At 38.0% G+C, this 18,715-nt stretch overlaps 1 protein-coding gene across 3 annotated transcripts; it reads left to right on the top strand.

Moving 5' to 3' along the window:
* The first annotated feature begins 473 nt into the window (after nt 1-473).
* LOC122005728 (probable ion channel POLLUX) lies at nt 474-11,722 on the top strand. Of its 3 annotated transcripts, none has more exons than XM_042560874.1 (13): nt 474-1,145; nt 1,237-1,296; nt 1,396-2,004; nt 3,208-3,372; nt 3,465-3,524; nt 3,615-3,818; nt 4,334-4,582; nt 5,312-5,410; nt 5,658-5,852; nt 6,031-6,123; nt 6,447-6,710; nt 11,191-11,429; nt 11,528-11,722. In XM_042560874.1, exons 1-12 carry the CDS (start codon nt 585-587, stop codon nt 11,407-11,409), a joined length of 2,778 nt encoding a protein of 925 aa, XP_042416808.1. In that variant the 5' UTR covers nt 474-584; the 3' UTR covers nt 11,410-11,429; nt 11,528-11,722. The 3 variants fall into 3 exon arrangements, with proteins under 3 accessions (XP_042416808.1, XP_042416809.1, XP_042416807.1); XM_042560873.1 differs by having other exon boundaries at nt 475-1,145; nt 3,190-3,372; XM_042560875.1 differs by lacking the exons at nt 11,191-11,429; nt 11,528-11,722 and having other exon boundaries at nt 3,190-3,372; nt 6,047-6,123; nt 6,447-6,699.
* Nucleotides 11,723-18,715: the final 6,993 nt, after the last annotated feature.

The following is an 18,715-nucleotide window of genomic DNA, read 5'->3' as shown; positions in this document are numbered from 1 at the left end:
CCTACGCACCAGCATATCCTGAGGCACCTTTTCATTTTTACGGTCAGAGACCTTACGCACTCAATGGAGAAATTAATTGTTTAACGCCCTCTCATTAGTTTTAATAAAAGGAGTATTTTAAAATGAAAAGAACGGGTGGGATCAAAAGAGACGACTTTATTCCTGCTACCACTGCATCTAGGCAACCTAGGCAACCTGAGGGCTTAAAAGTTATAGATCGATTTTTACCACACAATAGACGTTCCAACCATTTCCCGTGAACCATAAGATGACCCACGTAGCGTATTTATATGCCATTGGTTCTCCTATTTCGTGTTCGACAAAATACAACTGATCAACTCCAGCACGCGGGCTTCTCCGTGATGAATAACGTCACCCACCTCGTCTCCAACCGTCCACTCCACGCTGGACGTAATCAGTTGGCTGGCTGCGCCCATCCTAATAATTAAACTATCAATAAACGAAAATATTCCACGACCTTTTTACTCCCCAATCTCTGCATCCAGATCAACATCCAAACGGATACCTAATCAGACATAACTAGTTCGATAAGCACAGTCGCAGTTGGAGCAATCGGAGAGGCGATGCCGACGAGTGACGGCGATCCGAGCTACGCCTCCAACTCTAACCCTTCCTCTACTTCGACGTCCTACCTCGCCAACGGTGGGACTCGGCCGCAGCTCAAGAAGTCCCGTACCATCAACGCCTCGTCGTCAGCCGCCTCTTCCCATGGCTCCTGTCCCCCCTTAGTCCGCCGCGCTGCCACCGCCACCCTCCCGCTCCCTCGGAAGCTCACTGTCGTCGTCGATAACGCCTCCGACTCCCCGGCGAATGGCGGCGTCCTTGACCGTGACTGGTTTTATCCTTCGTTCCTCGGGCCCTATGCGGCCCGGCCCCGCGGCAACAGTCGGGCGGCCACCGTGGCGCGCCCAGCGCCCGCGTCCTCCGGGACGAGTAAGATGGAGCTGCCGCTGCCGCCGAAGAGACTGGTGGATCGGAGTAAAGTGGTGGTGTCTGAGGAGGTGAATAAGGAGTTGGTGAAGCGGATTGACGAAAGAAGCAAGAACCTATTCTCTTCATCTTCTTCTTCCTCCCGTTCTCCTAAAAGGAACTTCCGGTTTGACAATTCTTTTATTCTTTTAATCGTGAGTATCTAGTTTAATCCCGATCCTTTAGTTTGACGTTCATTTGTTCTTTGCTCTTTTGATTTCACCGTGTTCCTAAAATTCTGGGCAGCTAACTGTGATATGCGCCATTTTAGCGATTTCTCAGCAACGAAGGGTTTTAGAGCTCGAGGTATATTTTTCCTCTATAATCATGTTTCTTCAACTCTTTTAATACTAAAGACAGATACTTAAACCGTATTTCTTTTGCAATTATTGAATCCATTTGCAGAAACAGATCAGTAATATTAAGAAACTTTGCAACTATGATGATGGCATTACTCATGAGAAAGTTGCAGTTTTGCAGTTAGACACAAATAGCATCGATAGTAGGACTGTTGCACTATATACTGTGGTGTTGTCACTCGTAACACCATTCCTGTTACTAAAATGCCTTGATCACCTCCCTCACATAAAGTCACTTTCCAAACCCTTGACTTGCAATGAGGAGGAGGTCCCTCTCAAGAAGAGGATTGCTTACAGAGTGGATGTCTTCTTTTCTGTGCATCCTTATGCTAAACTTCTTGCACTTCTTTTTGCTACAATATTTCTTATTGGAATTGGTGGTTTGGCACTGTATGCGGTCAGTGATGCAAGCCTTCCTGAAGCTCTTTGGTATTCATGGACCTTTGTGGCAGACTCTGGGAACCATGCTGACCAGGTTGGCTCAGGGCCACGAATTGTTTCAGTGTCAATCAGTTCAGGAGGAATGTTGATATTTGCAATGATGCTTGGTCTTGTATCTGATGCCATTTCAGAGAAGGTGGATTCTTGGCGCAAGGGCAAGAGTGAGGTGATTGAGAGTGATCACATACTAATTCTTGGATGGAGTGACAAATTGGTAAGCTATTTTTTCCCCAAAAAGTGTTAGTGTATGACTGAAACACTTATAAAGGATAGTTGCTGTTTTTTCAAAGACTTACGAAGTATGTAATATGAAGTACCACTGCAAAATTATTAAATTTTAATGATTTTCTGGAGCAAACACATCATGAAAAAGTTGAGGAAGTCATTATTCGTTCTTTGTAGTGTCAGATAAAAAAATTATTAGATAAAATCTAGTCTAAGCATACCTATTCTTATGCCTAAGTTTTAGATAGAATTACTAATTTTTAAGGGTATGATTACATGAGTTGTAACTGTATTTTAATACAATAATATTATAATACAATATTTTGGCCCATGAGGATTTGCCTTTAAAAACAATAGATCTTAAGCCCGTGCTTTGAAGTCTCATACCATGTTGGGTGAAATGCTCAAAACGCATCAAATTACAGAAACTAGATACTACTCGGCACCGAGACATTGTCTCGTGTGTCGTCGTGCTAATCATGTCGATAAGTATCATTTCATATTAACACTCAATATCCCTGACATGCTAAAATTGGAATAATATTGTTATTTTTGTAGTTTGTCTCCGTAACGAATAATGTCAAAATCATAGCATTCAAATATAAAATAATTATTCTTCTTCTCTTTCTTTCTTCCACCTCCAATTTACTACTAATCCCATATTGGAATGTTAGTACGATACGGAAACAGTGTTGTTCCAATAAAGACTAAAACAACTCGAGATTTTTTAACCTTAGTTGAGCCAATTTTTTTAGGTGTAAATTCTGTTTCAACTTGAACTATTTCTGAAGTTGCTTCATTTAACTGAACTACATGATTCCCTCTTTGCTCCTTAACTTCTGGATATTTTCTTGAGCAATAAGAGGATATGAAGAATGGTAAGCCTTCTGTTTTATCAAGTTTGATCCCATCTGAATGCTATAAGTTAAATGTCCCAGTGTTATAATATTATATTTTTTGAGGATTTATTAGTACATGGATGGAGACAACATACACCTTGACATCCTTGAATTTTGCGACCTGAATATGCTAATTGTCACTAGTAAGACCTTTTAAACCCTTCTTGATCTTATTCATAGTGTCTAGATCCTTTCTCTCTGCACTCTGCTTAAGGTAACAGACCATATTGCATTCCAGGATAAATATTGTTTTCTCTCTAATCATTCGATGGCAGGGATCCCTTCTCAAGCAGCTAGCAATTGCAAACAAGAGCATTGGTGGAGGTGTTGTTGTGGTTTTAGCTGAAAGGGACAAGGAGGAAATGGAAATTGACATTGCAAAGTTCGAATTTGACTTCATGGGTACCTCGGTTATTTGTAGGAGTGGGAGTCCTCTCATACTGGCAGACTTGAAAAAGGTTGCATGTAATAAACTGTGTTATTTGAGATGTGTAATATAAGAGAATACTATGCATTTGTTTTGAAAGCGCTTCTCTTAAATGTATGTCAGGTATCAGTTTCTAAGGCAAGAGCTATCATTGTTTTGGCATCTGATGCAAATGCAGATCAAGTTAGTTATTTCTTTCATACCTTGAAGTTCTTACTATGCTGTACTATTTCTGTAATAAATCAAAACAATCAGTTGCATTCTTTTTGTTAGAGTGATGCTCGTGCTTTACGAGTGGTGCTTAGTCTTAATGGAGTGAAAGAAGGCCTAAAGGGTCATGTTGTTGTAGAACTGAGTGACCTTGATAATGAACCTTTGGTAAAACTTGTTGGTGGGGAGCTGATTGAAACAGTTGTTGCACATGATGTAATAGGGCGCTTGATGATACAATGTGCACTTCAACCCGGCCTAGCTCAGGTATAAAGTTTAAAGTTTGTTTCATTTTCTTTATTCTTATCGATGCAGCCTGGGTATTGGGCTCACATTTACATTTTAAACCATATAATAACAACATATATATACATGTTAATACATTTTGTTTGCATCTCATACTCATCTGATGATATTTATAGTTTGTTTTATATACCATTTATCTTCTTTTGGTTCGAAGGTCATAATCTTCTTTATTGTTATGATGTTTTTATACAAGGACGGTAAACACTAAAGAGATTAGAACTGTTTACATAAACTGAAGAACTTCAATTACATTGGTAATTGTCTGTGGTGAATTTTAGTTATATCTCTTCTTTAGTCTCCATTCTTTTTTTTTTAATGGTTGGTTGTTTTTTAATTGTGATAACGCAAACAGGCTAAACTGAACTTTTCCCTTTGAGTTCAGGGCTAGCCGGCTAGAGCGGCCATTGAACCCATCATTGGTTATTGAAACCTTTTTCATGTCTAACTTCAAACTTTTGATTTTATCCACTTTGCAGATATGGGAAGATATACTAGGTTTTGAAAATGCTGAGTTTTATATAAAGAGGTGGCCCCAGTTAGATGGCATGCGTTTTGAGGATGCCCTAATTTCATTCCCTGATGCAGTACCCTGTGGAGTTAAGGTTGCTGCAAATGGTGGGAAAATTCTGATAAACCCTGATGACAGTTATGTTCTTAAAGAAGGCGATGAAATCCTTGTTCTTGCAGAGGATGATGATACTTATTCACCAGGTCCTCTACCAGAGGTGATCTTTTGGATTAATTTCTTAGTGTTTTCTTTTGCTGTTTTAAATATTACCCATTGAGGATTTGCACTCAGACGTGTATATTATTTGCATCACATGCATCATTAGACTCATGCAATGGCATGTAGTTCTTCCTTTCCATTGTAGATACTAAAGTTGTGAATTATATTCTTGAACGTTGATATAGGATAAGTCTAAGATAATCCTCACTTGACCTGTATGAACCAGAAAAAACCATGCTGTAATTTAGTAGCAAGCAACATAATTATAGTGGCTAGTAAGATGTATGCAATTTAAGTATGTTAATGTCATGCCCCACACAAAATAAGCACACCAAGGCTGCTTTGTTGTTTCTGGTTCTCCATGTTTTGAAAAACTCTTTGGAAATCTTTTTTATTTTGAAAAAACTCTAATACATTTTTGATAATTTCTTCACTTCATATCATTGCTGCAGTTTCACTTTCATATAGATTAATTTGAACTTAACATCTATATATTTCCAGTTAGAAAAACTTAAGTTTTCATTCCAAATTAAATACTATTTTTCTAAACTTCTCTTTTCATCCTAAATTTGAAAAGAAGGAAAACCTGGAAAGCTGATGATTTATTTGTGTATAATTCCTGTGAGTTATCTATGGTGTGATTGGTCTCACAATGTACAATATTTATCGCGTATGTTTATTTTTCAAAGAATTTCCAGGCTTGACCTGTAAATCTTCATTGCCTCAGGTGCAGAGGGGCTTTCTGCCCAACGTTCCCAACCCTCCAAAATATCCAGAAAAGATATTATTCTGTGGTTGGCGTCGTGATATTGATGATATGATAATGGTATGCGCAGTTGAACAGTAGATTAATATGAAATGATCCTACTTCGTAGCTGATTTGTTGTGATCCATTGCTTTATCTTTGATTTCTCTTGATATGTTATGTGTCTTAAACTCCTTGCACATGTATCTCCAGTACTCCCCTTGGTTTTTGGTTATGTGCAGTCAGAGATTTGTGGGCACTGCTGTGTGGTATAATCAGAACTGTGTGGTATAATCAGAATCTTGATGCAAGTTAGTTCTTTTATCAGGTGCTAGAGGCTTTTCTGTCCCCTGGCTCTGAACTCTGGATGTTCAATGAGGTTCCTGAGAAGGAGAGGGAGAAAAAGCTTACAGATGGTGGAATTGATCTTTCAGGATTAACAAATATAAGACTTGTTCATAAAGAGGGAAATGCTGTTATTCGTAGGCATTTGGAAAGCTTGCCTCTTGAAACATTTGATTCTGTAAGTATGCAAAATTTTCTAGCAACATGTTCTCTCAAATTTCAGGAAATGCCTTATTTGTCAGAATAAAAATGTAAAAATCATATCCCTCTTTAGCACATCTCATTTTGCTTGTTAAAATTATTTTTTAACTCTACATAAGTCTTTGATTAAATGACTTAATATTTTGAATGAACAGATCTTGATTCTTGCAGATGAGTCTTTGGAGGACTCTGTTGTGCATTCTGATTCACGGTCTCTGGCCACCCTTCTCCTTATTCGGGATATTCAGGTACAAGTCATTAGACTAAATTTTTAAGAACAATGATTTGGATACATTTTGTAGATTGATATTATCTGTTGATTCTTAACTCACCAATTTAAATTGAAAAATATGGGGAAATGACATGGTAAAAATCTTTGTTCTTTTCCTTTTAAAAAAAAAGGAGTATAATTCTTATTCATACCTTCACTTCTTTTACCTTTCTTCTCCTAGTCAGTTTCTTGAGGAAACTGATATGATTTGATTGCTTAGATTGTTGAACTCCCTAATATCTTCTACTTTTGTATGTTTATCACTGTTCTACCAGCTCATTCACCTTCTGTATTTTGCAGTCCAAACGTCTTCCATCCAAAGAGGCAAAGTCTTCTTTGCGTTATGCTGGCTTCTCCCACAGCTCCTGGATACGTGAGATGCAGCAAGCTTCTGACAAATCAATAATCATTAGTGAGATATTGGATTCAAGGACTAGAAATCTTGTGTCAGTGTCAAGAATTAGCGATTATGTACTGTCAAATGAGCTGGTGAGTATGGCGCTAGCTATGGTAGCTGAAGACAAACAAATCAACCGGGTTCTTGAGGAACTCTTTGCTGAGGAGGTAGCTCCATGTCCTAATCTAGTGGTCGTTATCATTTTTAGCAATTCAGAATAACTGCACATTAAATAATAACTTCATAATTTTTTCATTGACAATTGTAGGTTTACTAGGAAGTAATACCTAGTCTTTTGTTCGACCTGCAAGGAAGTATGGCTTTATGCCTAAGCATGTGGCTAGTATGAGTTGTTTACTCTCCAAATACTGTAGATTTTAGAAGATTTACTGCAGTAAAGGGATTTAATCTGCAATTCTGGATAATCCATGATATACTAACCTTCCAAAAAGATGTGGCTAGAAACTAGTAGAACTGCACAAGTGTCAAACTGCTCGCGAGCACCTAGCAGTTGCTAGTAGTTTGTTCATATAGGATTGTGTAATGGATTCACTCACTAGCTAGAGGGGAAGGGGAATGGATGTTGCCCTAAAAATAATTTTTTCAAGCAAATATAAAGACAATCAAACTTGTTACTTCACGTGAGATGCTCATGTGTGAATTGGTTGAGCATGCCAATTATTGTTCATAGTGAAAATAATAAGAGTAAAAATACAATGTTAACCCAATTGGTTTTATGACTCCATGATCTATGACTCGACAATCAATCCATTATTACAAGAGGCCACCGATTAAACTTCTTACAATCTCAAATCTTTGGGATTATTACAAAGTCAAACTCCTCTCAAATAGAAATGAAATGCCAAGTTTAGGGCATAGTTTGGAATCTTATTCTGTGTTAGGTGGTATGGTCAAAATGTATATATTATCGAAACTCAGTAATCGCTCTTGTGTTTATGTGTCAATGTAACGACCCGCCTTCTACTGACTAGGCTGTGAGGCCGATCGCTACATTATGCTGTGCTAAATTACTATTGCGGAAATCTGGATTGATTAAAATTTTACTAAACTGATTACTGTAAAATCTGAACTTAATATTCTAGGTGTACCTAGGAGTTGTACACATGCTAGGGAAGATAATCTATGCCTCTCGGATGTCCTGCTAGCTGTAATCAGGCATTTCAATCGATCCATGAATCGATTGGGCTGTCGGATCGATCCAGCTTGATACTAGCACGGAGAAAAACTCTGGATCGGTCGGCTGACCGATCCAGAAGCTATATTGCTTTTGTATGCGGCTGGATCGGTCTACCGACCGATCCAGGAGTACACTGATCGGTCGGCTGACCGATCCAGTGGCTCACTGATTGGTCGGCTGACCGATCAGTGAACTTATGTAACCGACTCATGCTTCTGTATGCGGCTGGATCGGTCTACCGATCGATCCAGGAGTACACTGATCGGTCGGCTGACCGATCCAGTGGCTCACTGATCGGTCGACTGACCGATCAGTGAGCTTCTGTACTCTCACGCTAACTCTCTGTTCGCGACTGGATCAGTCAGCTGACCGATCCAGTGGCACTACCCACTTCTGATCGATCTGTAGATCGATCTGGTTTCTGATTTCGAATCAGAACCCCTGATTTCAGCACTTGTTCGTGCCAAAATTACATATAACAATTCTAAACTAAATGCAAAACATTCTAACATCACAAAATAGTGTTCTAAACATGATAGGGTGCATGATTTACTAATTCATAGTGATTAACAACTAAAGTTCAAAATAATCAAATACTGAAAAGTTCTAATGCTTAAACAAGCTTGCTAAAATTCCCTAAGATCTCTATTCCAAGTTCCCGCCCACACACATCTTCGTAGCATTGCCCTCCAGCCTCCGCTAGTCCATCTTTCCTTTACCTTTATCTGCAGTATAAGGAAAAGAAAGTATCTATAAGCTTTCGCTTAGTAAGAAGCCATCTACCTCACTAAAACATGCATTCGATGCAATATGCTTTTAAAACATGCTGTTTGAAAGTACACTGATTAGACTGAAACATGGCATGTTATCATACAAAGAAATCAAAGCTAGTCATGGCATACTATCATCTAAACATGTGTAATAAAAGCTGAACATGAACACCAAAGCATGGCATACAAAGCTAACCATAACTATCATGTGTAACAACAAGGAAAACTGAGCTGAACATGAATTAAACTAGTCTGGAACTGAATTCAAACTCAACTAACATAACTGATCTTTGTGAGTTTTGAAAAACTATAATATAATAGATTAAAATACATAATCATACTGCTAATGGGCACATGCTATGCGTGCATCCTCAACTAAACCCGGGGTTGCAAATCCGAATTTAGTAAGGTTTACTAGGTTATCGAAACCTAGGGACCGACTATGAAGCCAATGGATATCTAATCCATACGGTGCCACTGAAAATAAAATACTGAATCATAGCTAATTAATTTACCTTGCTTCTACTAGGTTATCTGAACCTAGAGGTGACTGTGGGTGCCCACCCATTGGACCGTAGTCCCATATATGTTGTGGCAAGGCTAACTAAACTATTTAAATGCTTCTATTGCATTTACTGAGCTATTAAAATGCCTAAGTTGTATTTTTCTGTGCTAAATAATTTAATCGAACACTTAGTATGCACTAATTCGCATCCTTGTGCCGAAAGTCTACATACTACAAAACTAAAACATGGAATTCACACGGAAGCTACTTATACTGCAGGTGAGGGGTTTCTTACCTCGTACGCTAATTTTCTTACAACTCTATTCGCTAGAATTCCGGTGGAGACGATCCTTTCGACAATCTCCTCGCTCCAACGCGTTCTTCTCGCGGAGGGGAACGTTCTTGTGCTGAAATCGCTGCCGGAAGGTGCTCTTAGGGTCCTAGGGAGAGAACCCTAGGGTTGGCGCCGAGAGGAAGAAGGAGAAGGAGAGGGGCGGCGTGTAAGGTGAGGTCTCAGTGGAGAGAAAAGAAATAACCCTCACTTATTTATTTTCCCATATTTATATTAAGTGGGTAATTCGGCCCAACTCAAATATAAATTTAATTGTTCCCCTTTCCTTTCAGCACGGCCCTGCTGGGTTCAATTGGTTATTAAAGCTATCTATAAGTCGTAGGACCCAATAGGTCTCGGGTTCAATTCCCGCTTAGGCCGTTTTCGTTTTTTATTTGTTTTTGCTACTTCCGCTATTCTGAAAATTCTGTAAAAATATCCTAAAATTCCAGAAAAATCATAGAATATTTCTAAAATAGTTTTGAGAATTTCGGGCGTTACAGTCAATTATGTCAATGAGTACCGTGTTATGTTGATACTCAACACCCTTTGGTATGTTACAACACGCGTCAAAATAAATTGACAAATGGTTATTATTTTTGTAGCTTGTGTTCGTACAACACAATGTCAACTATTCTATTCCAGATAAACAAGGTTTGAATTTAAGCATGTAGTTATTTCTCCTTTTTTCCCATTTCCTTCCTCCCACTTCTAATTCGTCATCGACACCATATATTGGAACCTTGACATGGTACCAAAATGGCATTGTTCCCGTCAAAGACAACAAAATTCGACATTGCTATAGATTTCGAACCTTAGTTTAGGTAGAGAAGATTTAGCAGGAGCTATTAGATAAATCTGTAGCTTTGGATTGCAAGTCCTTTAGATAATTGACCACAGCAATATTTGGGCACCCTTGACGCTAAAGAAACCTTCAAGGCTTATATAACTAAGGATTTCAATGGCTCTATTTTGTTCGCATCCAATCAATTAGAAAAGCCGCTAGTCGACTACTTGGGCAAATGTAGTTGTTGAAATATCTTATTCCCTGAACCCTTGAACCCTTGCATTCAATTGATTCATGAGTCAGCTAAACTCTCATTCAACTAGATCTGCTTAAAGATCCCTCCTCCATTCGACTTATTCCCTTGTAAGCCTACTTGAAGTATCGAGATCGAGTTGAGCTGCTAACTATAACCTCGAGCCTTGTCATTTGATTCAAGGCTTTATATGAGCCCATGGTTTGAAATCTTATAATTATTGAAACTCGATATTACTCTGCACACGTAATATATCCTGTGTTATTGTGTCAATTGTGTATCGGTTAGTATTGTGTCATGTAGGCATTCAATACCCCTTGGCATGCTACAATGTACATCAAACATCGAGATGAACTGAATAATATTAGTTATTTTTTTAAACTTGTGTCCATATAATCCATAGTCAAATTTGTATCACTGTAGAGGAGACAGTCTGAACTTGTATGATTGTGTTCTTTTTTTTTTCTTTTTCGTTCTTCATTTACCCTCCAATTTGCCACCGACATTGTAAGTCAGAACACCGCCATGATACCAAAACAATATTGTTCCAGTCAACTATTAAAATTTTGGCATGGTTTGAGATTTTGAACTTTATAGCCAAGTCAGGTCAACAATCTCAACTTGAGTAATACATAGATCATGGCCTGTTAAAACATTATGTACAAGTTCAATTTGTATTCATGAATAAATCCTTACACATTACAAGTGAAATTGTGTTTGAGCTTAAAGGATGCATTTTGAATCTTAAATGCCAAAGTCATAACATATCCATACAATTCAAGCTCTACTTTCATATTTTGCAGGGTAATGAAATGTGCATCAGGCCTGCTGAATATTATCTGTACGAACAAGAGGAGCTTTCCTTTTATGATATAATGGTTAGGGCTCGCCAACGGAAGGAGATTGTGATTGGTTATCGTCTTGCCAGCACAGACCATGCCATAATCAATCCTGAAAACAAGTCAGAGGTCAGGACTTGGTCGCTTGACGATGTCTTTATTGTCATCTCAAATGGTGATTAGCATCTCAAAACAGTAGTTTGGTAAGCTGCATATAGTTTCACTTCTATCATAGTTATTATACCACCACGATTGATATCTCTGTAGTTTTGAACAAGTTCCATTTTTTCTATAATCACAGTGCTTCGTGCTGGCGACCAAGAAAGAACGGATCGAATCACGGATGATTCAGTAATAATTGTGCCTCTAATCACGGCACCGGTATGTATGATTATCATCCTGAGGTTTTTATTCTTGAAATACAATTTGACTGCTGTATACTAATTTGATTGCTGTATGCTTATCATGCTAATTCAGTAATTATTTTATGTTTGTATCTGATGCTACGTGATTAATAAAAATCTGAAAATTGTGTACATAAATGTTTTTGCAACTCCGCTTTATGTGAAAACTGTTGGATATAAGTGATGTGAATGGAGAATAGGTGGAAGAGGAAAGAGGTTCCATTGTGAATGAGACTTTGTCCCATATTGAGAGTTTCATTGTATGTTGGTTAGTTTATATTGATTCACATGCATTAATGATGTGAACAAATACATGGGGAGATGCTCTTTATCACATGTGGGTACGTGCGGGGGTGTAAATCTAGGGCTCGGATTGTACTGAACTAAGATTGACTCGCATGCGAGCACGATCTACGCATACCGAATGTCGGGCCGGTCAAGGCAAGATAAGAATGAACCAATGTTTTGCTACTCGAATATCCTTTTGCTACCTGCTCAAGAGTGTAACGGAAGCATTAATATGAAATTAATGATGATTCCATAATGTCTCGACATTAATTGCAACATTAAACTCATTCCGTAACGTCTCAACATTAATAAAGACATTAAATTCATTAATGACGACATTAAACCCAGCATTAAATTATCATAATTTGGTCATTTATTGCAGACAAGGTGAGAACTCCTATATAAGGAGGCTGGATCTTGAGCAAAGAGAGACGCGGAAGAGAAGCGAAAGCAAAAGAATTCCTCCACTTTCGTTTCCCGATTATTTTCTCTCAATCGTACATCCGCTCGGCTGAACTACTCGTAATAACACTCAGGTGCATTCTGAGTTCGCCACGAACAACCAATTGTTGGTTGTGTTCGTGGTTTTGCCGTTATATCCTAGGAAACAGATGACCGGAGGAAACCTCGAAGCACAACTGGAAGTGGGGCGAATCTGTTTCAAGGAAACTGTGATCATCGCAGGCCTTGGTCCCTTCGCCCATTCGGGCGCTTCGCTTGTCGGTGGATTCACCCACTCAGACTTTGCTGCTCGAACTCGGTGCTCGGTCTGCACTCAACAATTAGCAAAAACTAGCTCCCGCTGGCAGTCTGAGATTATCAGCTCCGTTCATCTCGATAAATAAGTTAGAATTGATTTTGTGTAATTTCAATTCAATTAATTCTCCAATATCTCCGGCAACAGAGTGTCTAACAATCTTGAAACAGACTCGATTTTGTTGAGATGGCCACAGAACAAAGTGTTGAGGTGCAACAGACTCAACACATGAAGGTCTCATCCGTCCCGATTGGAACTGTGCCAATCAATCATGGGAAAAGCCAGAAAAGTTCAGTAGATTGAACTTCAAGAGGTGGTAGCAGAAGATGCTCTTCTACTTGACCACGCTTAATCTGACTCGGTTTTTTATCGAGAACCCTCCCAAGCGTGCTGAGGATGCTGATGCGCAGATTATCAGTGCAGTGGAGGCATAGATTTATTCTGAATTTCTTTGCCAAAACTACATCCTCAACTATCTTGCCGACTCGCTGTATGCTGTGTATAGCATGAAGAGAATGACTAAGGAGCTGTGGGAGTCCTTGGACAAGAAGTACAAGACGGAGGATGCAAGGGCCAAGAAGTTCATCGTGGGGCGATTCCTGGATTACAAGATGGTTGACTCCAAGACGATGATTAGCCAAGTCTAGGAGCTTCAGGTGATCTTGCATGAGATCCACTCAGAAGGGATGGTTCTGAGTGATACCTTCCAGGTGACTGCTATCATTGAGAAACTGCCTCCAAGCTGGAAGGACTTCAAAAACTACTTGAAGCACAAGTGGAAGGAGATGAATGTGGAGGAATTCATTGTTAGACTTCGTATCGACGAAGACAACAAGTGTTCAGAGAGAAAGATATTTTCTCAAACTACTGTGAAAGCCAACGTGGTCGAGCATGGTCAAAGCTTAAAATGGAAGAACCTCAAGTCTTCCAAGAAGGGACCCAAAGGAGACTTCAGCAAGAAGAAGTTCTCTGGTAAGTGCTTCAACTGTGATAGAGTGGGTCACAAATCTTCGGAGTGCTAGAAGCCGAAGAAGAAGCAGGAGGTCAACCTGAACAAGGGATTAGAACTGGACGACCTTTGCGCTGTGGTCTCTGAGTTGAACCTGGTGGGTTCAAATCTGCGACAATGGTGGATCGATATTGGAGCCACCAGACATGTGTGCTTCAATAAAGAGCTACTCCATAACTTCGAAGAAGTTAAAGGAGACAAGCTATTCATGGGGAACTCGGTAACCTCATACATCATGGGCCAAAGAAAAGTGGTGCTGAAGATGACCTCGGGCAAGGACATTACTCTGAACAATGCGTTGTATATTCCGGAGATTCGGAAGAATCTAGTGTCCGGATCACTGCTAAGCAAGCATGACTTTCACATTGTTTTTGAGTCAGACAGAGTTGTGTTGTCTAAGAATAGAATGTTTGTAGGAAGAGACTATGTATATGATGGGTTGTTTAAGCTCAATGTAATGACTATTATGCCTAAGATAAATAAGAATGAAAGTTTTTCCACTTATATGCTTGAGTTTTCATATTTGTGACATGGTAGATTAAGACATGTTAACTATAATGTGTTGCGTAGATTAATAAACATGCAAAGCATACTTACATTCCATATTGACCCAAAACACAAGTGTGAGATTTATGTTGAAACAAAAATGACAAGGTCATCCTTTTAATATATTGAAATAAGCAACGAACCACTCGGGATAATTCACACTGATGTGTGTGATCTCAAAGGTACACCAACACATGGTGGGAATAAATACTTCATTACTTTTGTAGATGATAACACAAATACTATCATATGTATCTTCTCAAAAGTAAGAATAAAGCTATAGAGAAATTTGTTCTCTATAAGAATGAGGTTGAAAATCAGCTTAATAGAAAGATTAAGGTGGTTCGAAGTGACCGAGGCGGTGAATATGTATTACTGTTCGCTGAGTTGTGTGCTGAACATTGAATCAGACACAAAATTACAGCTCCTTATACTCTTCAGCAAAATGGAGTTGTTGAGCAAAAGAATCAAACTCTAAAGGAGATGTGAATGCTCCTCTATTGAGTTCTGGACTGCTAGAGTTCATGTGAGGGGAAACTGTGTTAACAACTAATTACCTTTTAAATAAGGTGACCCAAAAGAAAATAGATAAGAGCATTTATGAGTTGTGGAATGGAAGACAACCATTCTATAAATATTTACGAATGTGGGGGTGTTTTGCTAAAGTTTTGGTGCTTGATCTGAAAAGGATTAAGATATGACCAAAGATTGTTGATTGCATATTCATTTGGTATGCACATAACAGCACAGCGTATCATTTTTGTGTGTATGAGTCACACATACTGGAGATACACAAGAACTCGATAATCGAATCGAGAAATACCTTGTTCTTCGTGCATGTGTTTCTGTATAAGACCCGAGAGGATGCTAGTCCCTTAAAATGGACATATGAAATACAAGACGAAGAAGATGATAATGAACCGGTCGATGTTGAGCTTAGACAAAGTAAAAGAGCTCGGATAGAAAAATCCTATGGATTGGATTTTATCACTTTCATGTTGGAAAGTGAACCCCAAAGTTATTTAGAACCTGTAGGCTCTTTTGATGGAACTCACTGGAGAGAGACAATTGCATCTGAGATAGAATCTATCTTATAAAATCACACTTAGGAATTTGTGGATCTTCTTTTGGGAAGTAAACCACTAGGTTGCAAGTGGATCTTCAAGAAGAAAATAAAGTCAGATGACATAATTTATAAGTATAAGGGCAGATTGGTAATCAAAGGATATCGATAATGAGAAGACCTTGATTACTTTGATAAGTATTCTCCGGTGTCGAGAATAACTTCTATTAGAGTATTGTTGTCTATTGTCGCTATATCGAATATCGAAATACATCAGATGAATGTAAAGACAATCTTTCTAAACGGAGATTTAGAAGAGGAAATCTACATGGAGCAACCTGAGAGATTTTTTATGCTAAGACAGAAAATAAGGGTTGTAGATTAGTGAAATCATTATATGGCTTGAAACAAGCACCAAAGTAGTGACATAAGAAATTTGACAATACCATGAAGAAATGTGGATTTAAAATCAATGAGTGTGATAAATGTGTATATGAAAGCCACAAGGTATGATTATGTCATTTTGTGCCTATATGTAGATGACATACTTATCATTGGGAGTAATGATAAGATAATCAAATCCATTAAAGATATGTTGAACTCAAGATTTGACATGAAAGACATGAGCCTAGCTGATGTGATTCTAGAAACCAAAATTCTTTGAACAACAGAAGGACTTGTTTTTAGTCAATCACATTACGTGGACAAGATTCTTGAGAAATTCACCAAGGGTGATACTATGTTGGCACGAACGTCGATAGATACGAGTCAACATCTATCAAAAAATCGATTTAAAAGTATCTCTCAGATAGAGTATTCTCAAGTGATTTGAAGTCTAATGTACCTAATAAGTTGTACACGACCAGACTTGGCCTACATAGTAAGTAAACTAAGTAGATACACGAGTAATCTCGGTGTGGAGCACTAGAAAGGGATAATAAGAGTACTGAGGTACTTAAGGTATACTCGTGAATATGGGCTGCACTACACGAGATATCCTGCTATAATCGAATGATACAACGATGTAAGTTGCATATCTGAAATAAAAGACTCTAAGTCTACGAGTGAATATGTATTCACTCTGGGAGATGTAGTCATTTCCTAGAAATCTTCTAAGCAAACGGTAATAATCAGATCCACGATGGAATCTGAGTTTGTAGCTTTTGACAAATACAGTGAAGATGCTGAATGACTACGGTAATTCTTAGAAGATATTCTGAGATGACCGAAATCTGTGTAGGATCGTAGACTACTGGGAATATCGTACCGGTTCCCCTGTACAAAAATTTTATACAAGTCCTGAACCATTCCTAACAACCTATTGTGTTCTTCAGAAATTAAACTTGGAATAACAAACAGAACTTAACATTATTGATTCCAAATTTAACTTATCTGTTCTTTGAGGTTTAGACTTAGATCGCAAACGATGCTTAACATTATTGATTCAAATTCACCCATGTTACAAATTCGATTAAATATTTATTTCAGTGATTGGCTCCCAGGTCAAACATGGCGAGACACTAGGCCTTCTTGGGTATGAGATCATCCACCACTGTCTCGACAAAGCCTTTTAAAGAAATTTAATATTTAATTTCCTTATAGTAACCCTAGGTTTAACCATTAAGAACAATCGAATCACAAGATTGAAAAAAATAAAAAAAAACACAAATTCGAATTACAAATCCAAAATCTAGAATCACTAGACTCTTGTGTTTGGTATTTCAAAATCCATACAAAGAAAACTAGTATGATGCGGAATATAATTACTAGTTATACCTTTCTTTATAAGCAACAACCTCTTGATCTTCTATCGTATTCTCTTTCTTATCTCGGATGTTGTGTGGGCAACGATCTATCGAGATGAGAACCACCAAGACACCTTCCTTCTTGCAAGTTTCGGCCACCAATTTTCAAGCTCCAAGGGATGCTAGAACAAAACCTCATTTCTCTCCTTCTTCTCCTAGCAAAAACCGGCCACCACAAGAACTCCAAGAGAAGGATGCACCGGCCACTAAAGAAAAAGAGAAAAGGAGAAATATAGGGCCGACCACACCAATGAAGAGAAGGGAGAAACAATAGAAGATATGTTGTTAGGTGAGACACCTCTACCCTCTCTTTTATATTCCTTGGTCTTGGCAAATAAGGAAATTTAATTTTTATTAAAATTTCCTTATTTTCCTTGGCATTGATTAATAAGGAAAATTTAATTAAAAATTTCTTTTAACCCTTCTCATGGTTGGCCCCTACAAGTGCTTCAAATAAGGCAAATTTTAAACACAAAATTAAAACTTTCTTATTTGTTTCTGGAAATTTTAAAAATAAATTTTCTCTTTAAAAATTCTCTTCATGGTTGGTTATAAAAGGAAATTTTTATAAATTAAAATCTCTCTATTAAAACATGTGGATGATTACAAAAAGGAAAGTTTTTTCAAAATTAAAATTTTTCTTTCAATTTATAAATAAGGAAAGATATCAAATCTTTTCTCTTAATCTTTTATAGAAATTATAAAAGGAAAGATTTAATTTTAAAATTCTCTTTTAAAATCATGAGGATGGTTACATAAAAGAAAAGTTTTCTCAAAAATTAAAATATTCCTTTTAACTACAAATAAGGAAAGATATCAAATCTTTCTCTTAATCTTTTGTAGAAAACTATAAAAGGAAAGATTTAAATTTTAAACTCTCTTTTAAAACCATGGCTTCCACATAAGAAAAGATTTTAAAAAATAAAATCCTTTTATTTTATATAGCCGGCCACACCAAGCTTGGGCTCCAAGCTAGGGTCGACCCAAGCTTGGGCTCCAAGCTTGCTTGGCCGGCCAGCTAAGGGTGGGTAGGAAATGAGTATTTGGTGGATATAATTCTCAATAAATAAGAGGCTACGATAGGGACCGAGAAGAGGAGTTGGTTTTAGTCTCCCGATGAACTTGAGATTCCCGTGTTCGTCCTGAACACCCAACTCGAGTTCATCAATAATATCTCATTCCACTAAAAATTTATTATTGAACTATCGCACTAAAAAGATTTAAATTTTAAACTCTCTTTTAAAACCATGATATCCGCATAAGAAATAATTTTAAATAAAAATCCCTTTTTATTTTCTAGTGGCCGGCCACCTAAGCTTAGGAGCCAAGCTTTGGCCGGCCACCTAAAATTGGCTCCACCATTAGCTTTATCCGGCCCTAGCTTGAGCTCCAAGCTAGCTTGGTCGGCCACCTTAAGGTGGGTAGAATGGTGGGTATAGGTGGGTATAATTCTCTATATACAAGAGACTACGATAGGGACCGAGAGGAGGAATTGATTTTAGTGTCCCAATTAAATTAAGCTTTCCGTGTTCGCCCCGAACACCCAACTTAATTTCATCAATAATAATTCATATCATTAAAGAATTATTATTGAACTACCGTACCAATCCCAAATTA

Source organism: Zingiber officinale, chromosome 7B (genome assembly GCF_018446385.1).
Source record: "Zingiber officinale cultivar Zhangliang chromosome 7B, Zo_v1.1, whole genome shotgun sequence".
Taxonomy (NCBI): Eukaryota; Viridiplantae; Streptophyta; class Magnoliopsida; order Zingiberales; family Zingiberaceae; genus Zingiber; species Zingiber officinale.
Note: the sequence above shows the minus strand (reverse complement) of the source record. Positions and strands in the feature narration are given on the sequence as shown.